At 42.9% G+C, this 27,524-nt stretch overlaps 1 protein-coding gene across 1 annotated transcript; it reads right to left on the bottom strand.

The window, feature by feature from the left end:
• Positions 1-7,810: 7,810 nt before the first annotated feature.
• On the bottom strand, positions 7,811-25,984 carry LOC111973994 (olfactomedin-like protein 2A). Its single transcript, XM_070447343.1, has 8 exons — positions 25,821-25,984; positions 18,222-18,485; positions 16,995-17,102; positions 16,369-16,545; positions 15,972-16,227; positions 13,694-14,008; positions 13,229-13,439; positions 7,811-8,862 (listed from the first exon to the last, which is right to left on the bottom strand). Exons 1-8 carry the CDS (start codon positions 25,887-25,889, stop codon positions 8,397-8,399), a joined length of 1,866 nt encoding a protein of 621 aa, XP_070303444.1. The 5' UTR covers positions 25,890-25,984; the 3' UTR covers positions 7,811-8,396.
• Positions 25,985-27,524: the final 1,540 nt, after the last annotated feature.

The following is a 27,524-nucleotide window of genomic DNA, read 5'->3' as shown; positions in this document are numbered from 1 at the left end:
TTTGACCACTTGTCTGCCACTGTTTTGGTTCATTGCAGTTACCGGAAATCTATTTAGCACGTTGGGGGTGATAAAACAACGAAGCCCCATTAGTTTTCAATGAAGGGAAGCGAAGTGGGCGGGAACTTTTGGGCGATGCGACCCCTTGACTTTTTTCACATTTTGTTACGCTACAGCTTTATTCTAAAATTGATTAAATACATGTTTTTCCTCATCAATCTACACACAATAGCCCATAATGACAAGGAAAAACTGTTTTTTAGAAATTGTTGCTAATTTATAAAACAAAGTATTCAGAACCTTTACTCAGTACTTTGTTGAAGCACCTTGGGCAACAATTACAGCACTGAGTCTTACATTTAACATTTAAGTCATTTAGCAGACTCTTGGGTATGACGTTACAAATCTGTCACACCTGTATTTGGGGAGTTTCTCTCATTCTCCTCTGCAGATCCTCTCAAGCTCTGTCAGGTTGGATGGGGAGCATTGCTGCACAGCTATTTTCAGGTCTCTCCAGAGATGTTTGATCGGGTTCATGTCCAGGCTCTGGCTGGGCCAGTCAAGGACATTCAGAGACTTGTCCCGAAGCCACTCCTGTGTTTTCTTGGCTGTGTGCTTAGGGTCGTTGTCCTGTTAGAAGGTGAACCTTCGCCCCAGTCTAAGGTCCTGAGCGCTCTGGAACAGGTTTCCATCAAGGATCTCTCTATATCTTTGCTCTGCTCGTCTTTCCCTCGATCCTGACTAGTCTCAAAATCCCTGCCGCTGAAAACATCCCCACAGCATGATGCTGCCACCACCACGCTTCACTGTAGGGATGGTGCCACGTTCCAGACGTGACACTTGGCATTCAGGCTAAAGAGTTCAGTCTTGGTTGCATCAGACCAGAGAATCTTGTTTCTCATGGTCTGAGAGTCTAAAACCAGAGCTACATTTTTCTTTCTACTGCAGATTCAGGGACACAATTTATGGAGATATACACTACATGACACATGCTCGTCGAACATCTCATTCCAAAATCATGAGCATTAATATGGATTTGGTCCTCGCTTTCCTGCCATAACCGCCTCCACTCTTCTGGGAAGACTTTCCACTAGATGTTAGAACATTGCTGCTGGGACTTGCTTCCATTCTTTTACAACACCATTCGTGAGGTCTGGCACTGATGTTGGGGGATTAGGCCTGGCTCGCAGTCGGCGTTCCAATTTATCCCGAAGGTGTTCGATGGGGTTGCGGTCAGGGCTCTGTGCAGGCCAGTCAAGTTCTTCCACACCGAACTCGACAAACCATTTCTGTATGGACCTCGCTTTGTGCACAAGGGCATTGTCATGCTGAAACAGGAAAGGGCCTTTCCCAAACTCTTGTCAAAAACTTTGAAGCACAGAATTGTCTAGAATGTCATATGCGGTAGCATTAAGATTTCCCTTCACTGGAACTAAGGGGCCTAACCCGAACCATGAAAAACAGCCCCAGACCATTATTCGTCCTCCACCAAATTTTACAGTTGGCACTACGCATTCAGGCGGATAGTATTCTCTTGGCATCCGCCAAACACAGATTCGTTCAGATGGTGAAGCGTGATTCATCACTCCAGAGAACGCGTTTCCACTGAGTCCAATGGCGTCCATCACTCCAGCCGACGCTTGGCATTGTGCATGCTGATCTTAGGCATGTGTGTAGCTGCTCGGCCATGGAAACCCATTTCATGAAGCTCCCGACGAACAGTTCTTGTGCTGACGTGGTTTCCAGAGGCAGATTGGAACTTCGTAGTGAGTGTTGCAACCGAGGACAGACGATGTTTACGCGCTACGCGCTTCAGCATTTGCCGTTCCCGTTCTATGAGCTTGTGTGGCCTGAAACTTTGCGGCTTAGCTGTTGTTGCTCCCAGAAGTTTCCACTTCACAATAACAGCACTTACAGTTGACAGGGGAAGCCCTATCAGGGCAGAAATCTGATGACCTGACTTGTTGGAAAGGTGGCATGCTATGACGGTGCCACGTTGAAAGTCACTGAGCTCTTCAGTAAGGCCATTCTGCTGCCAAAGTTTGTCTATGGAGATTGCATGGCTGTGTGCTCGATTTTATACACTTGTCAGCAACGGGTGTGGCTGAAATAGCCTAATCCACTAATTTGAAGGTGTGTCCACATACATTTGTATATATAGTGTATATAACTGCCCAAAAAAATCCCATTTGATAATGATAAATTAATAAAACATTTGCAATATTATTTTTTCTGTGAACATAATCAATGATCAAATTTAAATGCAAAACTGTAGTTTGCATTTTCAAGTTGACAGTTCTTGTTCAATTCCCTACCAGATAACGCCGCCATATTGAGGAAGAAAATTGTTAAAAGATAAATCAAAGTTCACATGTGTAATTGTACTAGATTATTGTGATCGCATTATTAGTGACAAAAATATGAAAACAATGTGCAATTTAACAATGCTTTTTCTAAACCTACCAGATACATAATTCAAATCCTTATTGGGTAAAACAATATTATTGCACCCATTTTCGATTTAATTTCCTCATTGTCATGTGTTATCCTGGCCACATTCTTAACTGTTTGGCCTGTCAATCGTTCACTGTGGGTGGGATTGTCAGGGGAGGAGCAGGATATTTGTGAGAGTCACAAAGTTGGTAGAGTTTCAGACCTGTCAATCAATCACTATAGGTGGAATTTTCAGGAAAGGGGCAGGATGTTTGTAAATTACAAGGTTTCATACCTGCCATTTAATTATAGGGGGTGGGATTAGTAATCTAGTCAATAAAACACTTTTTCAGTATAATTTATTGTGGTAAAACCTAAGAATAATAGGTGTGTTCTGTTCATAAATATGTATTCACCCTATTAAGAAACAGTGAAGAATTTCAGGAAACAAATCTGGGGGAGTTAATTAGCACAGATGTGCCTATGTCTTCCGTAAACAAGCGCTGTAACATGGAAAGATGGCTGTGTGGGAACCCTAACCTTCTAAAGGTGTGTAGTAATTTCACCTTAAGTTTTTGAATTTTTTATTATTTCTCGCTGATATGAAAGATAAGGTCCTTATGTTTCCAAAACTGTACCACAAGCAATGCATGTTAAAACCCCCCGGACGGAAGATACCTTTGGGAATGCACTCTAGAGTTAGCGTCTATAAACAGTTCAATTATAAACCAGCACTGGCTAATGTTTGGAATGCATAGTCAATAAAATCATTACGCACATACATTTTGCTCCATAACCCTTTTAAGGATATGTTGACTTACAGTACTACAGTGCCACAAACACCTACTCAAAACCTCACATTTTTCAGCCAGGCTTTTTCTTTGCAATTCTCCAACGCAAACACTTCATCTATGAACCTCTGATCAAACACCTAAGCATTGATAATCTAATCCCAAAGATTTCTTTCCACAACTGCAGTGCTTAGCAACAATCACATACCAGCCTGAGTAGGAGTCTCTGTGCCTGAGTCTGATACTCTGCTACAATATGTGTAGCCGATGTCCAAACACAGCCACTCCTCCTTGATAATCTCCAAAGAGTCAATTGTGTCTGATACAAAGGCTTCCCTTAGTCCTCACTTCAGATCACTAGGCTAGACTGCAGGAAAGCCCCCTTCTATAACGAGCATGGGACATAATTCAATGTGTGCCAACTCCCACGAACAAGCAAAGGGGAAAGCACTTAATACCTTTAATTGGGTAATTATTGAGTATGAGACCCCTTGGCCATGTCTTGCACATTAGAGTTTATAAAGCCTACAGGTTTGACAACAAGACAGCTAATCACAAGTGCCATTCACCTTCCTGATTATGAAAGGCTTTGCCTTGCGCTCATAGTTAGTTCTCTGTCCTATTTCTGCTCCCCACATCCTGCTCAATCAACTCATTTTCAAGTGACTGACTGGCTGGCTGCAGGAAATAGCCTACAGGATATTCATTAAAGTCATTCTGAGGCTGCACATATTGCTCTAGCCTAGCATAAGCTTTCATGAACTCAGTTTCCTCAACACGTTTCATTTAGTCAGTACTGGCGGAATGTGTTAGCAATACGCTATCAATAGGAGTTGAAACGCAGAAATAATGGCTGTGGTAAACACAGGCTTATGAGATCTTATACGTTTTCTTCCATGAGATAATCTTCATAAGCTAGCGTCACTTTTTGTGAATTTTGAAGCATTTATGTAATCAAAAAAAGCACATGAAGCACATAAAGGCTTCATAATTCATAAAGGTCATGGTTCATCTGAATTGTCACTGTTCTTCATTACAAAACTGTGGCCATCAGGGCCAGTTCCAGGCATAAGCTTAGGGACCCTGGCCGGTAGGGAATAAGAGTAGTAGAATACACAAGGTGCAATTTAGAACATTTGGTGGTGCATCAAAAGTTTTTCTCTTGACTGATATTATCTCATAGTACAAAACGTACACTAAATGGCCAAAATTATGCTGTCCTCGGTTGCAACACTCACTACCGAGTTCCAAACTGCCTCTGGAAGCCACGTCAGCACAATAACTGTTCGTCGGGAGCTTCATGAAATGGGTTTCCATGGTKGAGCAGCCGCACACAAGCCTAAGATCACAATGCGCAATGCCAAGCGTCGGTGCCCAACCTCACTAACYATCTTGTGGCTGAATGGAAGCAAGTACCCGCCGCAATGTTCCAACAGCCTTCCCAGAAAAGTGGAGGCTGTTATAGCAGCAAAGGGGGGACCAATTCCATATTAATGCCCATGATTTTGAAATGAGATATTTGATGAGCAGATGTCCACATACTTGTGGTCATGTATTGTATAAGATCTCCTTAGCCTGTGTTAACCTCAGACCTTATTTTCACCATTTATCCCAAAACCCTATTATTTTCCAGTTAATTTGTCCCCATAGGAATAGCTGAACAAACTAGAGGTACCTAATTTTCATTTTTTAGGACTACAAGTTGGTGAGCTCTATTGGATGAGCTCAGCCTCAGATTCAATTGTCAATCGTTGCTTCACTCTCTCAACTGATGTTTTTGAACGACATATGAATTGTTCTTGTCAACCTCACTTAAAGTTTATATGCCAGAAAAGTCTCTGGCCTTATGATTTGCAACAGATCACAAAATATCTGGCCCGTCAATCATCATATAATTTCTCTTCTCATGTTTCAGAGCTCAGTGATCCTGGGGTTTTCTTGGCTGGAGATGTGCTTTTCCTTTATGTCCACAGTGAGGCTAATATACTGACAGGTCTCAGTGTAGTCGTTTGGAGCAGGGTGTGGAGCTGGAGATGTGGGTAAAACATGCAAAGGTCTCTACAGCAGTTGTGTATGACATCATAGTTGGAAAAGGCCTTGTAGAGGGTCTTGGAGGACAAGCTTGCTCAACATTAATCCAATCCATATAGCTACACATCCGCTGCTTTTATCAACAGATCTCCAGTTCTGTGACACTAAGGATACAGTGATCTGCATATTTGAGCCTAATTTAACACGGTCAAATTGGAGTGAGATCGTGAACAGGAGTGATCGTGAACAGGAGTGAGATCGTGAACAGGGTCATCATCGGAGCAGGAGGCCCTGTAAAGTAGATGTGAACAGGATCACTTTGAGTAACAGGAGAACCTTTGTGTTAGACAAGGGAACCTTAGCACCCTGGTTCATCTGAATTGTCACTGTTCTTCATTACAAAACTGTGGCCATCAGGGCCAGTTCCAGGCATAAGCTTAGGGACCCTGGCCGGTAGGGAATAAGACTAGTAGAATATACAAGGTGCAATTTAGAAAATTTGGTGGTGCATCAGAAGTTTTTCTCTTGTTATGTTAGTCACTGATAGTCACTCAATTAGCCATGTCAGCTGCAATTTTTAGATTGGTAGTTAGCCTAGCCAGTTATCTAAACATGTAGTAATCTTGGCATAATACCGACCGGGCACGCAGGGCACGTGCCCAGGCGTCCTGACCTCCAGGGGGCCCCCATTAATTTTGTTAGTCATTCTCACTCAGATATCATACTAAAATGGCATGTCATTACAAAATGTGTAGAATTGCAGGAAATGTGCTTTAAAACGGCAAAAATATCTTTCCACCCCATGGCAAAATTGGTAGAATTGCAGGAAATGTGATATTAATTGCAAAGCTTTCTCTCTGCCCCATGGCAAAATGCGTATAATATAATAATCAAAAATAAAGAAAAATAGCTTCTTAGCAAATAGCAATTTCTCAAGCAAGAATTTAACTAGGACTGTCTGGGAATGGTCTGAGTGGGGAGGAGAAAACTGAAAATTAGCTGTTATTGGCAGAGAGGTTTGGAACTCTCTTTCTTATTGGTCTATTAACTAATTTACCACATGGTGATGTCACCATGGAAGGCCAAAACACCATCCCACCGAAACAGGCGTTTTGTCAGTCGTTGCAAACAGCTCTTACACTAAAAAGGCAATTTCATCATGTTCACAATTTCAAAGTATTATTCCAACCTCGTAGTGTGGAAATATATATAACACAGAAACATTATGCTTTTGACTGCACTGGGGCCCATGGCAAAATGTGGGTCCTAGTGAATGAAATTTAAAACAAAATACATTTTCTCCACAGTCAAGAGAGGGGCCACTAAAATATTTTGCCGTGAGTTTGGGCCCCATAAAAGGCTAGAGCTGGCCCTGGTGGCCATCATTGTCCCATGTTGCATGACAACAAAATGTTAGCATCTCACTGTACCGGTGGAGTTCATTGGCAATCAGACAATAACAAACACATAAAACAGCATTCATTACACTCAAATTCATGCATGCAATGGAAGTATTGGCTGTATTAGATGATGAAAACTCCAACATTATGTGCAAAGCTGTACTTTAAAAAGCATTGTTGAGGGGGTGGTGGTTGTGTTCCCAAATGAGGACCACATGAGAGGACRACACCCATTATACATTCATCTTATGCTACATTTCCACTCCTCCCTCCAGCATTGCCTGGCTTGGAGCTTAGAGCTAAACAGTTTCACATCCCGAGCCAGCCATTCATCCTGCCCTGCCCTTGTTACCATGACCTCAGGACAGGCCGGCTCGTTTAGTGCACTCCCAATCAAGCAGTGCTGAGTGACCTTTGTACTGGAACAAAACACAAGTCAGGGAGAGAGTTAAGCACACACAAAAAACTCAAGAGGAATCATTGAGTAATTCTGCATCCTGTCAACACATAACACTGGGCATGGAAGTCCTGCTTCCACTGGTTCTGTCTGTACACATGGATTTGGACTTCCCACAGCAGATATTTAAAACTGGAATTGTTTATTTCATCATAGCAGAGACAAGCACAACGGGTTGTGTGTGTGGTATAATATTTCCACTTAAAATCCTTTCTGTCAGAAATTGTGTATCAAACACCACAACATTACAAATTAATACATTGCAGTGCTGTAATTAGCCGTGCACATTTCTGTGTACACTTATTAACAAAACTATCAAAATAGATTTAGAATAAGTATGCAATGAAAGTGTTTTTCCCCCCAAAATAAATCAAATATGATAATAAAATGCTCAAAAGATATTTAGACAAAGCTTTACTTGAATTAGCGGTCTTCATAACTCTCCATAACGGCAGTACATGCACATCATACAGATATAATCAATTTTGACTAACCGTGAAGCTGAAACTGTCATAGAGGTTCATGGATTATATTTCCTTTAAGACAATACTGTACATCTGTATGCATTTACACAATTGACCTCCATGACAGTTAATTTCCTAAAGGGTAGTGGTTTATAAATAGGTAAAAATGATTATAACATGTCGTGAACGTGTAAATGTTACGAGCAGCAACAATTGTAACTCATCATTAAAACAAAAATGAACATATTACTTTATACAAAATGTATGTAAAGCAACAACAATGTAAATATAAAGCATACATTTCTGGTAAATTACAAGCGAGTACAAAATCTTAAGTTTAGAAACTCATGTATATTGTGTTTGTCAGCTCATATATTTTCAAAGTATCCCTCATCCTCACTAAAATAAACAATTTCAACAGTTAACASTACAGTACTCAACATCATGTATACATGTTAAAAAACAAAAGCATCAATAGGCCTGAAATGACAATGACAGATGATCAAAGTGCTAGGTGATAGGATGGAGCTTGATGGGCCATAAAAATSAAATGGGAGGAATAAATGAGCAATTTGTGATTTCCAATAACATACCAACACAACACAGTGTCCACATTGACGAGGAGCATTGTTGTGTATGGGACGCATGGTATGCTGTCAAGTGTCTTGGTTAGCATGCATTGAAAGAGGAATGTTGGCTGCTGAATCCAATATGGGGGCTGCTAGACTGTCCATTACTGACCATCTCTCTTATCTCTATGGGGGATGGCAATCCTGTCATGGTGCTGATGATACTTTACCAGAGCATAAAACGCCTGTGCTCATTGGTCAACAAAGTGTATGTTATATGTGAGTTGGTGTCCATTGTCCCAGGAATACAGGACCTTCTCCTTGGGGTTGTAGTCTATCTGGGTAGTGTAGGCATACTCGTTGGTGAAGGGCAGACGAGGGATAGCCTCTGAGTTGGTGTGGGTGTCGTAGGCATAGTTCACCTCCCCTTCCTTCTGGTTATAGACGTCCACAGCGTACAGCACCCCACAGATGATGAAGCAGTTCCCGTAGGAGTTCCTCTTCAGGCCTGTCCTCCAGGTGGTCTCCTTCTTCATGGACAGATCCCCAGGGTCCAGCTTACTGATGACAATCACCTCCTGCTGGGAGTAGTCATAGTCCGTGGCAGGGTAGATCACCCACAGCCCACTCTCGTCCACGGCAAAGTCAATGTCCGAGTGACCTCTCCACTTCCAGGGGGTGGTGTCCTCGTAAACCACGTCATGCAGGAGGGTCCAGGATTAGAACGAGCCACTTAGCCGTATCCCAGGGCGCATATTACCACAATCAGCGTCGTGGGACTTTTTCAGTATTCGAAACTAGTCTCTTGTGCAATGCGGTCGGTTTTGGCTTAGGTAGCACAGGAGGCTTTCTCGGTTTATGTGTACTTAGGTCCGGCAATAGGCATATAATGGTCGCTGGTGCCGAGATAGATTGATCAGGACGACATCATACACGGGTTGCTCCAGCGCCTAACAGGACCATATTCAAGGATTGATTAAGAAGAACTAGCATATCATGTTACCCCACCATTACAGTATGCTAACATCATGCCATCTTATATATACACATGTACAGTCAATCTCATTGTGGGCGCCACTGAGGTGTTTAATAGTTATACCATAACGTATATACAGTGGGGAGAACAAGTATTTGATACACTGCCGATTTTGCAGGTTTTCCTACTTACAAAGCATGTAGAGGTCTGTCATTTTTATCATAGGTACACTTCAACTGTGAGAGACGGAATCTAAACACAAATCCAGAAAATCACATTGTAATGATTTTTAAGTAATTAATTTGCATTTTATTGCATGACATAAGTATTTGATCACCTACCAACAAGTAAGAATTCCGGCTCTCACAGACCTGTTAGTTTTTCTTTAAGAAGCCCTCCTGTTCTCCACTCATTACCTGTATTAACTGCACTGTTTGAACTCGTTACCTGTATAAAAGACACTGTCCACACTCTAATAACAACTCTCCACAATGGCCAAAGACACGAAGAGCTGTGTAAGGACATCAGGGATAAATTGTAGACCTGTACAAGGCTGGGTGGGCTACAGGACAAATAGGCAAGCAGCTTGGTGAGAAGGCAACAACTGTTGGCACAATTATTAGAAAATTGGAAGAAGTTCAGATGGATCAGTCATCCTGTCGGTTGGTCAGATCTACTGTGCGGGGGATCAATGATCTGAGGAATGTGAGGGATCAGCCCAGAACTACACGGCAGGCCATGGTCAATGACCTGAGGAGATTGAGAACAGTCTCAAAGAAAACCATTGTAAAACTACGCCATGGAGTTTAAAATCCTGCAGCGCACGCAAGGTCCCTGCTCAAGCCAGCGCATGTCCAGGCCGTCTGAAGTTTGCCATAATAATTGGATGATCCAGAGGAGGAATGGAGAGAGAGTCATGTGGTCTGAGAGACAAAATAGAGCTTTTTGCTCTAAACTCCACTCGCCGTGTTTGGAGGAATAGAAGGATAGTCAACCCCAAGAACACCATCCAACGTGAAGCATGGAGTAACATTGTGTGAAATGCATCTATATCATTGCTGTATGGACTGTCTTTTGGCAAAGGGACGGACTGACTGCAACCGTATTGAGGGCGGTAGGATGATCGTGCGCATGATATACAGCGAGATCATTGCAACATTACCCTCATGAGCAATTGAAGAGTGGGATCGTGGCTGGGTCTTCAGCATGAACAAACCACAGCAGGCTAAGGAGGGCTCCGTAAGCAAGCATCTCAAGGTCCTGGAGTGGCCTAGCCAGTCTCTCAGACCTGACAGCAATAAAATCTTTGGAGGGGAGCCGAAGTCCGTATTGCCCGAGCGACACGCCCCGAACACCTGAAGGATATCTGGAGAAGGTCTGTATGGAGGAGTGGGCCAAATCCCTGCTGCAGTCTGTCATGCAAACCGTGGTCAACAAGAACTACAGAGGAAACGTATGATCTCTGTAATTGCAAACACTAAGGTTTCTGTACCAAATATTACGTTCTGCCTTTTCTGATGTACAAATACTTATGTCATCGCAATAAAATGCAATAATGTATCTTAAAATCATACAATGTGATTCTTCTGGATTTTTGTTTTAGATTCCTTCTCTTCACAGTTGTGAAGTGTACCTATTAGATAAAATTCGAACGCCTCTACATGCTTTGTAAGTAAGGAAACCCTGCAAAATCGTCAGTGTATAACAATACTTGTTCTCCCCACTGTATATAATGGTTTCACATGAGAGACTGGTTAGTTTCTGTTTGACTGTACCACTCCACACCTGTCCAACGACGATGTCTCGTTATTAAGTGCTCATGTCATCATCTGGTCACATTCGCTCTGTAACAGTTTCCACCTCAGGAAGTGTGATTTAGATAATGAATGAAGCTGGCAGTGAAGGACAAAACAACAACCCGTTAGCGCAGTAACCACCCCTACCCCACCCATGCCTTCTCTAATCCCTCTCAGCTCTGGCCAGTTCAAAGGGGAGGCACATGTCAGCCTAGGCAGGGATCACAGCCACTCACAGAAGTACCTAGTCATCCGAACACTGCTGTGACTCACCACCCTACTGGATACCAGAACAAAATCTCTTCACGCTATTCCTTTGTAAGATGTGAGTTAAAAAAGCTTCTGTCCAAACACCTCTAATCAACCAGGCTAGTCCAGTGGGATATAAGATTTACCACTCATTAAGTAACCATGTTCGTCCCAGAGAGTACCTCGACAGGTAGTCAGAGGACTCATGTTTTGAGTCTCAAGCATACTGTAGTGTATACTCCTACATTTCATGGTCCTTTCATTATCAACATCATTCCAGGGTCCACTATTCTATTCACTCACATTTCATGGGTCCACTTTCTACTCACTACATTTCATGGGTCACTTTCTACTCACTACATTTCATGGGTCACTACTTCTACTCACTAACATTTCATGGGTCACCCTATTCTACTCACTACAAGGTTTATCATGGGTCACTTTCTACTCACTACATTTCACTGGTCACTTTTACACTCACTACATTTCTCATGGGTCACTTTCTACTCACTACATTTCATGGGTCACTTTCTACTCACTACATTTCATGGGTCACTTTCTACTTCACTACCCATTTCATGGGTCATTTCTACTCAACTACATTATGGGTTCACTTTCTACTCACTACATTTCATGGGTCACTTTCTACTCACTACATTTCATGGGTCCACTTTCTACTCACAACATTTCATGGGTCACTTTCTACTCACCTCACATTCATGGGTCACCTTCTACTCATTACATTTCATGGGTCACTTTCTACTCACTACATTCATGGGTCACTTTCTACTCACTACATTTAATTGGTTCACTTTCTACTCACTACATTTCATGGGTCACTTTCTACTCACTACATTTCATGGGTCACTTTCTATACTCACATTTACTGCAGTATTTCTATCACTACATTCATGGTCACTTTCTCACTCCACACATTCATGGGTCACTTTCTACTCACTACATTTCATGGGTCACTTTCTACTCACTACATTTCATGGGTCACTTTCTACTCACTACATTTCATGGTCACTTTCTACTCACTACATTTCATGGGTCACTTTCCTACTCACTACATTTCATGGGTCACTTTCTACTCACTACATTTCATGGGTCACTTTCTACTCACTACATTCATGGTCACTTTCTACTCACTACATTCATGGTCATTTCTACTCACTACATTTCATGGGTCACTTTCTACTCACTACATTTCATGGGTCACCTTCTACTCACTTACATTTCATGGGTCACTTTCTACTCACTACATTCATGGTCACTTTCTACTCACTACATTCATGGTCACTTTCTACTCACTACATTTCATGGTCACTTTCTACTCACTACATTTCATGGGATCACTTCTTACTACATTACATTTCATGGGTCACTTTCTACTCACTACTATTCATGGGTCACTTTCTACTCACTATTTTCATGGGTCACTTTCTACTCACTACATTTCATGGGTCACTTTCTACTCACTACATTTACATGGGTCACTTTCTACTCACTACATTTCATGGGTCACCTTCTACTCATACATTTCATGGGTCACTTTCTACTCATTACATTTCATGGGTCACTTTCTACTCACTACATTTCATGGGTCACTTTCTACTCACTACATTTCATGGGTCACTTTCTACTCACTACATTTCATGGGTCACTTTCTACTCACTAATTTCATGGTCACTTTCTACTCACTACATTTCATGGGTCACCTTCTACTCATTACATTTCATGGGTCACTTTCTACTCACTACATTTCATTGGGTCACTTTCTACTCACTACATTCATTGGTCACTTTCTACTCACTACATTTCATTGGTCACTTTCATCTCACTACATTTCATTGGTCACTTTCTACTCACTACATTTCATTGGTCACATTTCTACTCACACATTTCATTGGTCCATTTCTACTCACTACATTCATTGGTCACTACAGATCATTAGAGACACTGATCCTTCATAGATTTTTTTATAGATTATACCCATGCTCCATAGGAACTGAAAATAATAGAAAATAGAAAATAATTAACAATTATAATGATATAACACTATTCAATTTCTATGCCATGCCCACCTTGTTTGAAGTTGTCCAGGTTTCGGAACTCCACCAGGTTGTTGCCGTAGTAATAGTTGGTGACGTAGATCTTTGAGTCCTTGGCCAGGGGATCCTTCATCCAGGCTCCTTCGTTCCGCCCATAGCTGTGCTGCTTCTCTGGGAGCTCAATAGAGGCCAGAGTCCCCTCACAGTCCAGGATTTTACCTGCCAAGTACAGTACAATACAGTCAACACAGAAACTACCAGAAAACTGGATAAAGAATGGCCTGCATGAGTTTTCAATCATCCAATTTCACAGTCACACATATTCTGGCAGCTAAACATTACATGTTTATCCGTTACTGAATTGGACAGAGTCATAGCACTGACTGTCTCTATTGCTGTCAATGAGCACACTTAGTTGTTATATGGTGTAGTATAATGTACACTACACTAGGTAATTGTGTAGGTCAGGCTACCTGCTCTGTGCAGGATTGGCCGGCTGTTGTTGTCAGAGTTGTCTAGGAACAGCATGATGGTGGGGGCTGGTCTGTCTAGCCTTTCAACTCTTGCTACAATGGTGGTGGTGGTAGTGGATGGCATTGTAGTACTGGCTGTTGTTGCTGCCGTTGTTGTCGTGCTCGTGGTGGTGGTTGTGGTAGTGGTAGCAGTTTCTTTGGTAGTTGTTGGCTCAGCTGTGGTTCCCTCCATGGTTTCCAGGACAATTTCAGCACCTCCGTCCTCAGAGTGTGTCTCTTTGACGTGGTGGACGGTGTGAGTCTTGGCAGCGTTGTCTGAGGAGGATAAAGACAAGTATTGGAAAGTAGGCCATTGGATTTAGTTAGACTCAAATTCAAAGTCTGGAGGGTCCTTGTCTTCACTAGTTTTCATTAGAATTAGCTGGCTTAATTAATCAAAAAGGCCCTGTATGAGCTGCTTTTGAGACCTCTGCCAGAGAGACAGACACTGTACAGTACCATAGATTTGCAGGGGCCACATCAAAGGGGAATGCATTAGTTATATAGCACACAGAGTATGCCAGCTTCCTCTCACTGTCTCTGTCCCCTCCTCTGTAACCAAGTCTGTCCCGCTGTCTCTGCCTCTCTGTTTGGATTCAGAATTCCACAGCCCTCACATGGCATTTTCTTATCCCTGGCCATGGAGAGAGAATAGCAGAACAGAGGACAGTGTCAGGAGGACTGGGCCAGCCTGAGGCTGATCCCCTCTGTTACTCATACTCTCACTTCCTTAGCTGCCAGACAGATGCGTGAGATAAAACGTCTCTGCCTGCTACATAAGCAGCACATCTGCACCACACGCACACTCTGAACCTCAGGGTGCTAGACGTGCACACTACTTGACCACATGTATCTACTGAAGGCCTAACAAGATAGGYAGTCAGGGACAGCTTAGGAGTCAGTCAGGCAGCATAGATAGGAGAATGTGCTGTAGGTCTCTAAAGTATGTTGTGAAAGAGAAGCAGTGTTGCTTGATACTTCAAAAGCCACACCGTCCTTTATCTAATAGATGCAAGACTTCTGGTTTGAATAAAGGCAAACTACTCTTTGTGAGAGATTATGGAAATGAAGCTGAATCGATTCACTGGGTTGACAAGTGTGGCTGCACTCACCAAAGTATGGCTAAACAGCTTGGCATGGCAGAACACATGACCTGACAACATATGTGCATTTGCGCCCTGAGCAAACCTAGCATACCTACAGTATCTATTCAATAAGGATTGTAAGGAGTCAGGAAATGTTTTGTCAGCTTTCACCGGCACAGTGATGAGGGCCCACAACACATTGTGTGCGAGGAGTGAAGCTGAGGCATGTCATGGATGTGGCAATGTTCCATTGAAACGACATTCCATTAGCTCTATGTATTATTTAATGCTCGCTGAATGCACGCATGCAATTCGATCCTCTGATGGCCCAAGCCCTGCTTGGTTGGAAATAACAGCAGGATAAATCTTGTACTGTGGATCTGGTGATCTACACGGTGAAGGATTCACTGTTTTACTGTTTCCAAGATGCCAAGAGTAGTACTAAGATTTACACTGTTTAATCATACGTGTGTAAGAACAACATATTTAAWTCAAATTTGAATGGCTTGCTCTACACAAAAAAAGAAAATATGCGATGGAGACGTACAACATCCGTTTCGGTTGGGAATCTGAAATACAGTCTGGTGTAATGCTGATCCAGCATAATGTAATGTAGATCAGATCCAAGASTACAATTTAGTTATTTGAATTGGTTTAGTTTAGAACAATCACAATAAGGTCTGAGAACATTAGAACAGCACATAGATGATCTCATACGGGGCGGCAGGGTAGCCTAGTGGTTAGAGCGTTGGACTAGTAACCGAAAGGTTGCAAGTTCAAATCCCCGAGCTGACAAGGTAAAAATCTGTCGTTCTGCCCCTGAACAGGCAGTTAACCCACTGTTCCTAGGCTGTCATTGAAAATAAGAATTTGTTCTTAACTGACTTGCCTAGTAAAATAAAGGTAAATTTTTTTTTTATAATAATACAGGCTGGCTGAGTGCTGCTAACTCAGCTGAAGTCACAGCCCAATGTTGACTTTATGGGTGAGTGGGCTCCATACACATGCTCATACTGGGCTGTTTTGGTCGCATACACATATTTAGCAGATGTTATTGCGGGTGTAGGGAAATGCTTGTGCAAAGTTTCTTAGGTGCAATGAACAGGGCGACCATGTCTATCGGCGCCATCTTGTATCGGCCCTTGTTCTCTCACCTTTACCACCTGTGCCGTGCTCGTCCCCATCCACCTTGGCTGCTTTGTAGTAGGTGATGCCCCTCACTACCCCCGGCTGGTGCCCTGCCACCTTGGCCTTGGCTGTGGGGTCAGGCTTGACAGGTTTCCCAGGCTTGGTGCTCTCTTTCTTAGGTTTTACGACCTTTTCCTTGGGCGGCTTGGGAGGGGGCTTGGATGAAGGGGGCTTTTTGTTAGGGTTTTTTACGGTGTCCTTGGTTTTCTCATCATTGGTGTCCTGTAAACATTGACATTCAATTCAAGCCTGTGATTTATGGTGTGTCAGCYGGCATGTGAACGTTGATTTGTGTGTTTGATGTGTAATTTGTGAGCAAGCTTTTGTGTGGTGGGTGTGTGTGTGTTTGAGAGACACACTTACCTGAGCTTTGGTCTCTGTTTGGTCTTTCTGCAGTAGCTGCAGGCCCAGACTGGAGATCTGCTTCTTGATGCTCATCATGATGTTGGAGTAGTTCTCATACCTCTTAAACTGGTTAGTCAGAGTGATCATGCTGTCCCTTACGAACTCATTGTCCCGAGTCAGGTTGGTCTTGATTGTCTGGGGAAACAGACGTGTTCTAAGAATCCGGCCAGTCCATTGTACCAACCAAATGCAAATAACTTTGTTAACGAAAACAGACCCCTTTTGTAAAAACATTACAAACACAAAACCTGGGAGAACCAGTCACACAAATCTCTCTCTCTGCCCTCWAGTTCATCTTCTCCTGTTTGACTAGTGAATAGCTGTGGGGGTTAAAGAAATCTCTGTGGATACTGTAACCATGCCGTTTAGGGGGGGAATTACTGGTATCTAATCACAAACCATTTCATCAGCTCTCTGTCTGCATAAGGACCATATACAGCTAGAACGGCAAGAACCCAAATATACTCACATACAGTATATAGGAAGGCATGCAAACCTAGTATTCCCTGGTTTTTGTTTTATGTCCTTGTTATTGTGTTACTTGTTGTACTCTACGAGGACGTTTTTTGTTTGTTTGTCCTTACCTCCTCTAGTGTGTTCATCTGGGAGACCACCTTATTGATGTAGGAGTGAACCTTCATGAGGTCCAGACTGTACAGCGTCCCCTCCAGTAGGTCCACCATGGAATGCAGCTGTACACCCACACACAGCACAGAGGAGAGTATTAGCACGAAACATAATAAAGAAGCGGGAGAATATGTTGACAGGTTTTACATTTTACATTTAATTGAGTATGTGAATTCAATAACACCTAAAACCACCCACGTGTCACACCCTGACCATASTTTGCTTTGTATGTTTTATGTTTTGGTTGGTCAGGGTGTGATCTGWGTGGGCATTCTATGTTGTATGTCTGGTTTGTCTATTTCTGTGTTTGGCCTGATATGGTTCTCAATCAGAGGCAGGTGTTTTGCGTTGTCTCTGATTGGGAACCATATTTAGGTAGCCTGTTTTGTATTGTGGGTTGTGGGTTATTGTCTATGTCTATACGTTGGTTGCTTGTGTCTGCACTTTCGTTATATAGRGTCACGTTCGTTTTGTTGTTTTGTAAGTTTGTTTAGTTGTTTTTGTCTTCGTTAAATAAATCAAGTATGTATTCATCAAACCACGCTGCGCTTTGGTCCGATCCTTACTCCTCCTCAGACGAGGAGGATTACGACGTTCGTGACACCACGCCTATTTTAATTGAAAAGTATTGACTTAACAATACTGCCAACTACAAATCCACTGTTTCAGCAATTTGCCTTTCATATTGCATTAAAAGCCCTCCCCAAAAGTTATTTTGAGCCTTTCCTTTGTAATGCAATTCAATGTATTCCCTATAAGACATGGCTATGTCTAAACCCAGTCAGATCACACATCTGGTTCTGGTTCTCCTCCTCATGTGGCGCATAGCATGCCTCATCTCCTCTCCTCTCACTCCCAGTGAAAAATMTATGTGTGCTTCAGATACGTACATCCTGAGAGGTGCTGAGATGTTATCAACRGATAGAGAACCCAGTGAGCTTGTGGAAATCTGTCTGTGCAACAACCTGGGATACTTTAAAGCTTTAATTTGAACAATTATAAGGATATCCTGTTTCTGCTTCTCCCATGGTTATGTACAGTATATCTTCAGGACCAAACCACACACATGCAATCAGGGTCTCTGTCACGGTCTTTACAAAGTCAATTAAGTGATTTTACTACCAACATTTACAGTTCTAATGTTATTTTACCACTAAGTTGGGTCTGTTACTGCTGGATCTCACCTTGAGCAGTTCAGGGGCCTGTTTCTTCAGCTTCTCCATCTTCCACTCGTTCTCACAGGGGTTGAGGGAGGAGGGGGGGGCAGTGCAGGAACACTTGCAGTCCGATCCAGAGCTGACAGTCTCCACCGTGTAAAAGTCCTCCACYCGCACACTGCCACTCCGCAGACGCTGGCATGCATCCTTGCTCAGCGGCCTCATGATGCACTTACAGCGACAGTCTGAGCCCTCCGACGTCATCCGCACCGGCTCCGTCTCCCCGAAGATCTGACAGGAGACAGAGTTGAAGAGAGTGGATGAAATAGATTGATTTGAAATGTTGTATAGCACTGATTGAAAAAAAGCATTCTTGACGTGTAATGAGCTGGACATGGTTCCTGTCCCTCAGCTACAGCTCACAGCGTGGGGTAGAATGTAAAAGGGCTAGTCTGGKGCCTGATCAGTTATCACAAATCCTGACAGACATTCTGAGAAAGCAACTCATAGTGATAAATGGTCAGGGTTGAACTTTATATCAATTCACCCCGTGAACATTATGATTCATTAAAATATACGCTGAGCTTGGGTTTCTTCTCACAGCAGTCTATGGAGAGCTGTTCCAATGTTCTGAATTACTCCCTCCCTGGTGGACATTCTATGAATAAAACATACATTTTCTTAGGAGGGAAACAAAAGCATGGGAATGAAAGTGATCTTGGGACATTAACCACATGCTTCCTCTTCTTTGAACACTAGCCGTCATGAAGCACATGAAAGCCATTGAGACCAACGCAATGCCATTAATATCAACTCTTATCCCCAGCTGTGTCGGACGCTAGCACTCCCCACGCATGGTGTAAAATGAGATAACTCTGGCCGACCATTGTGCAAGCTCTTTCTACTGACATCATCCTCAGAATCACTCCAGATAAATAACAAAAACAAACATTGAATAAACAATACATATTTTATTATAGACAGTCATCAAAGTGAAGTGTTAATGGGTTTCATATTTAGGCTCAGTCATAAATTTGACATTTCTATACCATACATTTATTGCAAATCTGATTTAACGTTTGTTTGTTGTTGACAGGAGGTTGATGACGTGCAAAACCTTCTTTCACAGAGAACTTAAGATGTCACAGTAGTTCTCAAGGGACTTTCTCTCTGTCTGTCTCTCTGCCGGTGTCTGTGACTGGCAGTGCTCTCTCTGGTCATCTCCCCATGTAGAGGCCAGGGGTTGCTGCACTGTATTGATGCTAAGCTCATCTTCCAGCACCTTCTGAGGCCCAGCTCCCTCTCACACCCTCTTTCCAGGGGGCTTAACCTGTCATCTTCCTCCAATGAGATTTTGGAATCTCTATAAACCCTGGGGCAGGAAGGCCCACATGAATCTCTATAAACCCTGATTGAAGACCCACATGAATCTCTATAAACACTGGGGCAGGCAGACCCACATGAATCTCTATAAACCCTGGGGCAGCAGACCCACATGAATCTCTATAAAACCCTGGGGCAGGCAGACCCACTGAATCTCTATAAACCCTGGGCAGGCAGACCCACTGAATTCCTATAAACCCTGGGCAGGCAGACCCACATGAATCTCTATAAACCCTGGGGCAGGCAGACCCACGTGAATCTCTATAAACCCTGGGGCAGGCAGACCCACATGAATCTCTATAAACCCTGGGGCAGGAAGACCCACATGAATCTCTATAAACCCTGGGGCAGGCAGACCCACATGAATCTCTATAAACCCTGGGCAGGAAGACCCACATGAATCTCTATAAACCCTGGGCAGGAAGACCCACATGAATCTCTATAAACCCTGGGGCAGGAAGACCCACATGAATCTCTAAAACCCTGGGGCAGGCAGACCCACTGAATCTCTATAAACCCTGGGCAGCAGACCCACATGAATCTCTATAAACCCTGGGGCAGGGCAACCCACATGAATTCTTATAAACCCTGGGCAGGCAGACCCACATGAATCTCTATAAACCCTGGGGCAGGAAGACCCACATGAATCTCTATAAACCCTGGGGCAGGAGACCCACATGAATCTCTATAAACCCTGGGCAGGAAGACCCACATGAATCTCTAAAAACCCTGGGGCAGGCAGACCCACATGAATCTCTATAAACCCTGGGAGCAGGACACCCACGATGAATCTCTATAAAACCTGGGCAAGAACACACGTGAATCTCTATAAAACCCTGGGCAGGCCAAGACCCACGTGAATCTCTATAAACCTGGGGCAGGCAGACCCACGTGAATCTCTATAAACCCTGGGCAGGCAGACCCACGTGAATCTCTAAAACCCTGGGGCAGGCAGACCCACATGAATCTCTATAAACCCTGGGCAGGCAGACCCACTGAATCTCTATAAACCCTGGGGCAGGCAGACCCACATGAATCTCTATAAACCCTGGGGCAGGCAGACCCACATGAATCTCTATAAACCCTGGGGCAGGCAGACCCACATGTGGTACCACTTACAGCAGCACAAGAATGCAGCATTACAGATATTCTGTCTGTCTGTGCCCTTACTCTGCCACGTTGTATCGAGACAGGATAAACGTCTCAACTGTGCACTCAATCAAGGTATTTAGGGGAGAATTGTCTGCTTCCTCCTGCACCAAACCTGCACTGGGCAAGTCAACTGTAGATCTGGGCAGATATCTGTGGAGAGCAAGTCTGCTTGTCTATGTCAGTAAAGAGCAACCTAAACCCAAGCTTAGAGCATCAAGCCGAAGTAACAGTGCGTACATGTCCAGTTACTGAGGGTTCTCTGAGAGTGAGAATGTTTATGAAGGCCAGACCCTGCAGGCTGGTGAGGGTAGGGAGAGGAGGGGGTGGGCTCATTAGTGGAGGAATGCAGCCTGAGTGACACGAGTGGGTTGGGGGGCAGTACCCTCCATTACTGCAGACTTACACTCAGAGGGGTCTTTGATTATTGGGCAAGACCCCTGTGTGCGTAGTGGCCGGCCATTCCTGACCCATGTCAAGTGAAAAAGGCAGTGGGTTGGGTTGACAAATGCTACAACCACACGAAAACAGAGTGGATTAGCAGATTCAAGTTCCCTTGGAGGGGTATTGCCCACAGCCCCACTGAGCCTTATTGTTCCACACAAGACGCAGGCGAGCCAAACCCAGGCTGCTCCTTAGCAACATGAGCTTAAGATGCTTCAAGTACTAAGTACTATGGCAAACCTGGTGAAATTCCTTCCAGCTTGACTGGGTTGCCTCCAAGACACCTGTGTTTGTTATTTTGTGTATTGATTAAGAGGGAAGAGTTAGAACACACCATTCATTTATAGGCTCCTCCCTCTCAACCCTGTCAACTGTACACACAGACTGGAGCAAGATGGACGTCCACTGTCCTAATTATAAAGAAAGCTAAATTATATTGGCTATGCGAACCATTATTGTCCTCGCTCTGTTCATTTAGCATCCCATGCCAAGAGAACTTCCAGCATGAAAGCAGACAACTGACCTCAGATKATTCATAATTAAGACTGCTAAAAGCTTAACGCATGCTTTGAGTTTGGAGCCTTTGACCTCTGAGAGCGGTCAAGTTTCAGGTCAAAAGAATAGGACCCAAAGACAAACTCTTGTCTGTACAATAGGGGGAAGGGACCCAACTGCATGGCTTCACATTCACACACATTCCATAGACCACAGTACATGGTTAGATCACTAACTCACTGAAGGCTACGGCCACTCTTACAGTGACAATGACTAAGTGAAACCTCAATTGTGTCCACAATTGTTAAAAACAAGATTCATTACACACAATGGCTGGCACATTCCAGGAGCTTGTTAGTCTTATCTTTAAACACAGAAAACCAAAGTTATTCTATGATGGCCTTAACACTGTTACTGTAACACTAACCTTGGTCCGTATAAACAAGGATGTCCGTTTCAGACCGTAGATTTTGTCTAATTGTTCAGGCCAGCTGCATGTTGTTACTAGGCCTACGGCTTGTGGACTTAACAAGGGCTCTGTAGCTTTAACACACAAGATCATTTATGTAGGCTACTTTCCACAAACTTGTATTAATACACAGTCAGGTCCAGAATGTTTGTCACCCTTGATTAAGATGAGCAAAAAAGACTGTAGAAAATAAATCATAGAAATACTGAGCTATATTGTTTGCAAAAAAAGATTTTGTTTAGCAAGTTTTTAAAAAGTATCTAAAATTATTATTTATACACTATATTTTGCTCTTATTTATCAAGGGTGACAAAAATTCTGGACCTGACTGTAAATAGATCAAGAACAGACGCTGATGCAGGTCAGTTGTCCATCTCAAAGACTCTCAACTCAGTAAGCTGTTTCTGAGGTAAGCTGATAGATAAAACTCCTCCATTAGTAGATGTAGGACTGTTAGAGTGATAGGGCTGAATCCAATCCATGTCAACTCAAATGTTATTGGTCACATGCATATATTTAGCAGATGTTATTGCGGGTGTAGCGAAATGCTTCCACACAGTATTTACATGTCTGGAAAGGGTTTTTCTGTTTACTAAATCAAAGCGATGATATTTCAGGTTAGGAAAAAGGTTCAAGAGAAGTTCACCCCAAAATCACCATCTAATAAGATGGAATTGTATTACCCTGATACATCCATTTGGGTCTTTACAACAGCTAGTTGAATATTGACTCAGCTTGACTTTAAGATAATTTTTCACCCATGAAGACCCTTAAACTGTCCCTTTAAAATTTGACTTATCACCTTGTTCTCCAGTCGAAACATTACAGACCAAACTGGAGTCCAAATTCTTGTCCAGAAAGTCCACCTGATTCCTAATCTAATTAGTAGTGCTTATGATAAACAGTCTTACCGTGTCCCTGGAAATCTGAACCTGGACTACAGGGGGAAACTTAAGCCTTCAGCCTGGAGATGAACCATGAAATTGATGTCCCTAACCTGAACAGAAACTGGCATTAGCACTAGCACGCTAATTAGCTGGACACAAGCTTACTGAGCACTTGTTTCTTTTGGGGGTACACAGCCACATTCCATCTAGAGCTGTTTATGTGTACGACCAAGCACACTATGAACCTTTTGGTTATCTTCAGTGGCTCTCCAGATGAGGAGAGAGAAAGAGATGGGGGGGAGGGGTGGGGAGTAGTTAAATAATCTTACTGTAACACAGATTGGCTATCTGTAAACAGTGATCTTTATATTATCAGGGCAAGTCTGGAACCAAAGTCATGAATGGAATTAGCTGGTTGTCATTGCTTTCCTCCCCAGATGCTGTTGTTTTGGGAGCCAGGTGTTTGAAAGGGATACGTATACAGATGACTGCCTACTGGATAGATATATAGATGGAACTGATTGCTTTTAGGAAAAACCATAGATCATTGTCTAATATTCCACATGATTGTACAATTGCATCAAACCTTCCCTTAATTTGGATGTTTTTTTCCCATCATAAAACACAGTGATGGACCCTGGATGTGATGGATGCTGCTTGGGAGAAATGGCCAGCTGAAGGAGACATCCTCTCTCTCCGTTGTGGAACTAACAGCAAGACCCTGCTGGCTCCTCACTGGGCACAGATTCACATCATAGCAGTCAGGCACAAGGAGACATACAGTAATGCACACTGGAAAAGCAGGTGGAAGGCAGGTGGTGTAGAGGATGGGTGAAACATACTTCCCTTTGACCATGTGATCCTCTGGCAGCCATTTTCTATATGGAGCATCCTTAGATAAAGGGCTCAGACAAATATAACTAATAATTAAGCTTTCAGCTATAAATGTGTGTTAGTTTTCTCTTACATCACATCGCTCAGAGGAGAAGGGAAGATTGCTTTTTGTTTGCTGTTACGGTCTGTGTCAGTGTCTCCTTCATTTCCTGCTGTTCAGAATCAAAGCCCTCTTCCAGCTGCAGTGAGGCCACGGCCACTGAGACCTTCAGACAGACCGTCTAACACATTGAGTCTCATTTATTCATTAAGTCCCAGGGACACACTGAGGCTTGTTAGTTCATTACTGTGACAGGGGGGCGTCCTGTCTCCTCCCTACATCTCTCTCTCTCTCTCTCTCTCCGTCTCTCTCTCTCTCCGCCCTCTCATTGACCTCTCGGCAGTATTCCTGGCCTTGTTTACAACCAAAACAAGGGGCAGGTGCACACGCCTGTTCCCATGCCATTGCACCGTACCCTCTGTGTTCTCCTCTGAGCTGGCTTTGTCTCGCAATCATCTCAGTGCCACCAGTGGGCCATGACACTGTAGGCTGGGCAGGATGTGTCCAATGGGACGGAATGAGGAAGAGGGCAGCCAGGCTGCACACAAGACAGGCACATGAGACGTCTCACAGAGAACAGAGAGAACCATGTTAAAATCAATCACAAGTTTGTTAGTGATCCTACTGGGCTTTCCTCCAGGTCACCATCAATACATTTGATGATCAGGGTAATAATAAGGGATTATCATTTTTAGAGTCCTGCTAATGCAATTTTACACTACATTCCACTGTTCTTGAGAGACAACTAATACCATGATGTGAACACATGACACCTGTGCTCATTGTTATAACTGTTCCACACACACTGTTCCTCTCACGCACAAAGTAGAAGAAAATCTGCTAGACAGCCTTCATGGGCTTGTGTGCCTCTTGTCTTGTACCCATGTTGTTTTCTAGACCAAGGGGGAAGTAGTCATCCACACAGAACCATGGGGGAGTAGGGATTAGACTATCCTCAAAGCATTGCAGTTCTATGAGAGGGGTTATGGAAGTCCAGCAGCTGTTCAAACAAGGCAGGGCAGATATTACTGTTACCCGACTGGGTGCCACTGCCATCTCTTCCTCTTCCTACATCTCTTCCTACATCTCTTCCTACACATGAAGGCTCACTGGGAAAACCTAATGTAATGGTTACTTAGTTTGATGACATGCAATAAGGTGATTCAAAGCCTATATTTATAAACCAAGCAGGCTGATGTAATTTTTCATTAATGACATCTATTCATCATAGCAACAAATGTGCAGAATTACATTAGAAGGCTGGTGTGTAGTAGGCATGATGCCCAGTCCCCACAAGATTGAAAGTAGAGAGAGATAGAGTCAGGGCTGCCATTTCTCATTGGTGTCCATGGAGAGGCAAAATTATTGATCTCTGACTGGACACCTGGCCATATGAAGCAATGGTTGATATTGGAAATGGGCATTCTAATTTGGAAATCCTATGGATTATTGGGATAACATGATGTGTAGGCCTACTGTTTGTCATGCAAACTGCTCCTCCCTTTCAACAACCTCATGCTACAAGACCGTTGGGCCTTCACACCCACGTCAACGAATTAACTATTTTGGATTGAACTATGCAAATTGTGCAATACTTTAATGGAAATAATGTATGATGATTTTTAAGTGGGATAATATTTTTTTATTTTAAAGAATGCATAAATCATTGCTTTCAGATATAATCTGAACACCAATAATCAATTTCGCCTACTGTAGCAGAACTGCAGGACAATATTTACACATTTTTATTCCGATTTTATCACAAGGAATCCCAGTTCCATTACGCATGGTGGAGTTCCTTACCTTTGCCATTGCAGAATCAAACAGGTGTTATCAGTCCATTACTAAGTCATGCCTATAATTACCTTACTCTGCGCAGTGACATCTTTACACACCACCAGTAGGCAAGCTAATAAATGCGTAAATCTCCACATTTTCTCCCAGGTGCCTGATGACAGATAAATTATCCCTCCAATAACAACCTTTTATGTCGGAATGACAAGAATATCGGTTACTGTATTATTCAATCCATGAGGTAAGACATTCGCACGAGATATTAGGGCTCCGTTGCCATAGACCCACGTCGTGTATGATGTTGCCGTAATTTGCGCAGGAAGCAGTTTTACAAGTTGATCAGGCGCTGTCTGCACTCTAGTCCTTGGCTCTGCGCATCAGCGGTAAAAGTAAACATCATCCACCCATCTTCTCTTCTCCACACATGGGAGGGGCAAGTTACACACACACACACTTGACATTAACTTTAACATTGGATAATAAATATAATCTTAGCATTAGAGTCATTTCAGACGTGAGACATGTTTCAATCGTTTTCTAATATTCAATAACACTTTTTAGACCTTTATTGCGACAAATCTGACAATTATKATTTACGCATGGCGCACAGTGGATATGAATTACGCGTAAAAGCTGCATTCATTCTATACCATTTTAGCATTCCATTTGATATTTTATTGGCACATATTAAATGTAGGCCTATGCCCAAGGTTCAGAGTTGTCAGACTGCTGCTCGGCTTGCTCGCAACAAGACATGATCAGGGGATATAGACACGTGCAGTGGAATGTGAAAGGGTTGCAGCACCATCTCCTGGTTATTTGTAAAGTTTACAGTCACAGTGCTCAATTAAATCAAACCCCCATTACAGTAGAATGGTCGATTTTCTCTCTCCATGATCAAAGCACATGGGTTTGGGTAGAAAGTATACTATAAACCTGAGAGTTCACAAAAAAAATAAGTTTTTTTGGGCTCCATTAGTAGCTTTAGGATTAGAGTTAGATGGCAAGGCACAAACCATTTAAAGGGCAACTCCGCCACTTTTCAACCTCATATTCATTATCTCCAGCGACAAGCCAGGGCCTATGTTTCTTTGATCTGTGGTTAAAAAGATAAAGAAAAATGGTGATTTTCAAAACCTGCAATGAGTTTCTAGCCAGAGGGAAGGTATTTTCTTYCTCCCCATATCACCACGAATCTCCTAGTTTTTGAAAATCACCGTTTTTAAACTTTTGATGACGTCATCGGTATAACTTTTTAATGTTAAATATGTTTTCTACAAAACGTAGAAATGCGTCGTTTCACATATGTAGAAAGTGGTTTGGTGCTGGAGATAAGGAATATGAGGTTGAAAAGTGTCGGAATTGCCCTTTAAACTATGAAGTTTAATAAATAAAGGTCAGTTTTGGCCCAAAAATCTAAATGGATATCAGAAATACAATGGTGACAGACACGTGACAACAACATTTTGCAGACTTTCCACCCCAGAATCACCCTGGTCAATAAAATGGTCAATCACTGTTTGATTAATTTGGCCATTATTTGTTATAAACCTTGAAGACCATTTTACGTTATCCAGGTAAACTTTGTACAACAATAATAACAATACTGTGTTATTACATCCTACTCTATGTTTATAAACACATCACAAAACCTGAAGCGGAATTGTGTTCTGCTGCACAACTCTTATTGTCTACTCATTGCCTACTCAGCGGAATGATGCAGAACCACCAACTACAAACACGACGACCAAACCCTACATAACCCAGAATGCATA

The sequence above is a fragment of the Salvelinus sp. IW2-2015 genome, linkage group LG15 (genome assembly GCF_002910315.2).
Source record: "Salvelinus sp. IW2-2015 linkage group LG15, ASM291031v2, whole genome shotgun sequence".
Taxonomy (NCBI): Eukaryota; Metazoa; Chordata; class Actinopteri; order Salmoniformes; family Salmonidae; genus Salvelinus; species Salvelinus sp. IW2-2015.
The sequence above is the reverse complement of the archived record's forward strand: the minus strand, read 5'-3'. Positions and strand labels throughout refer to the sequence as shown.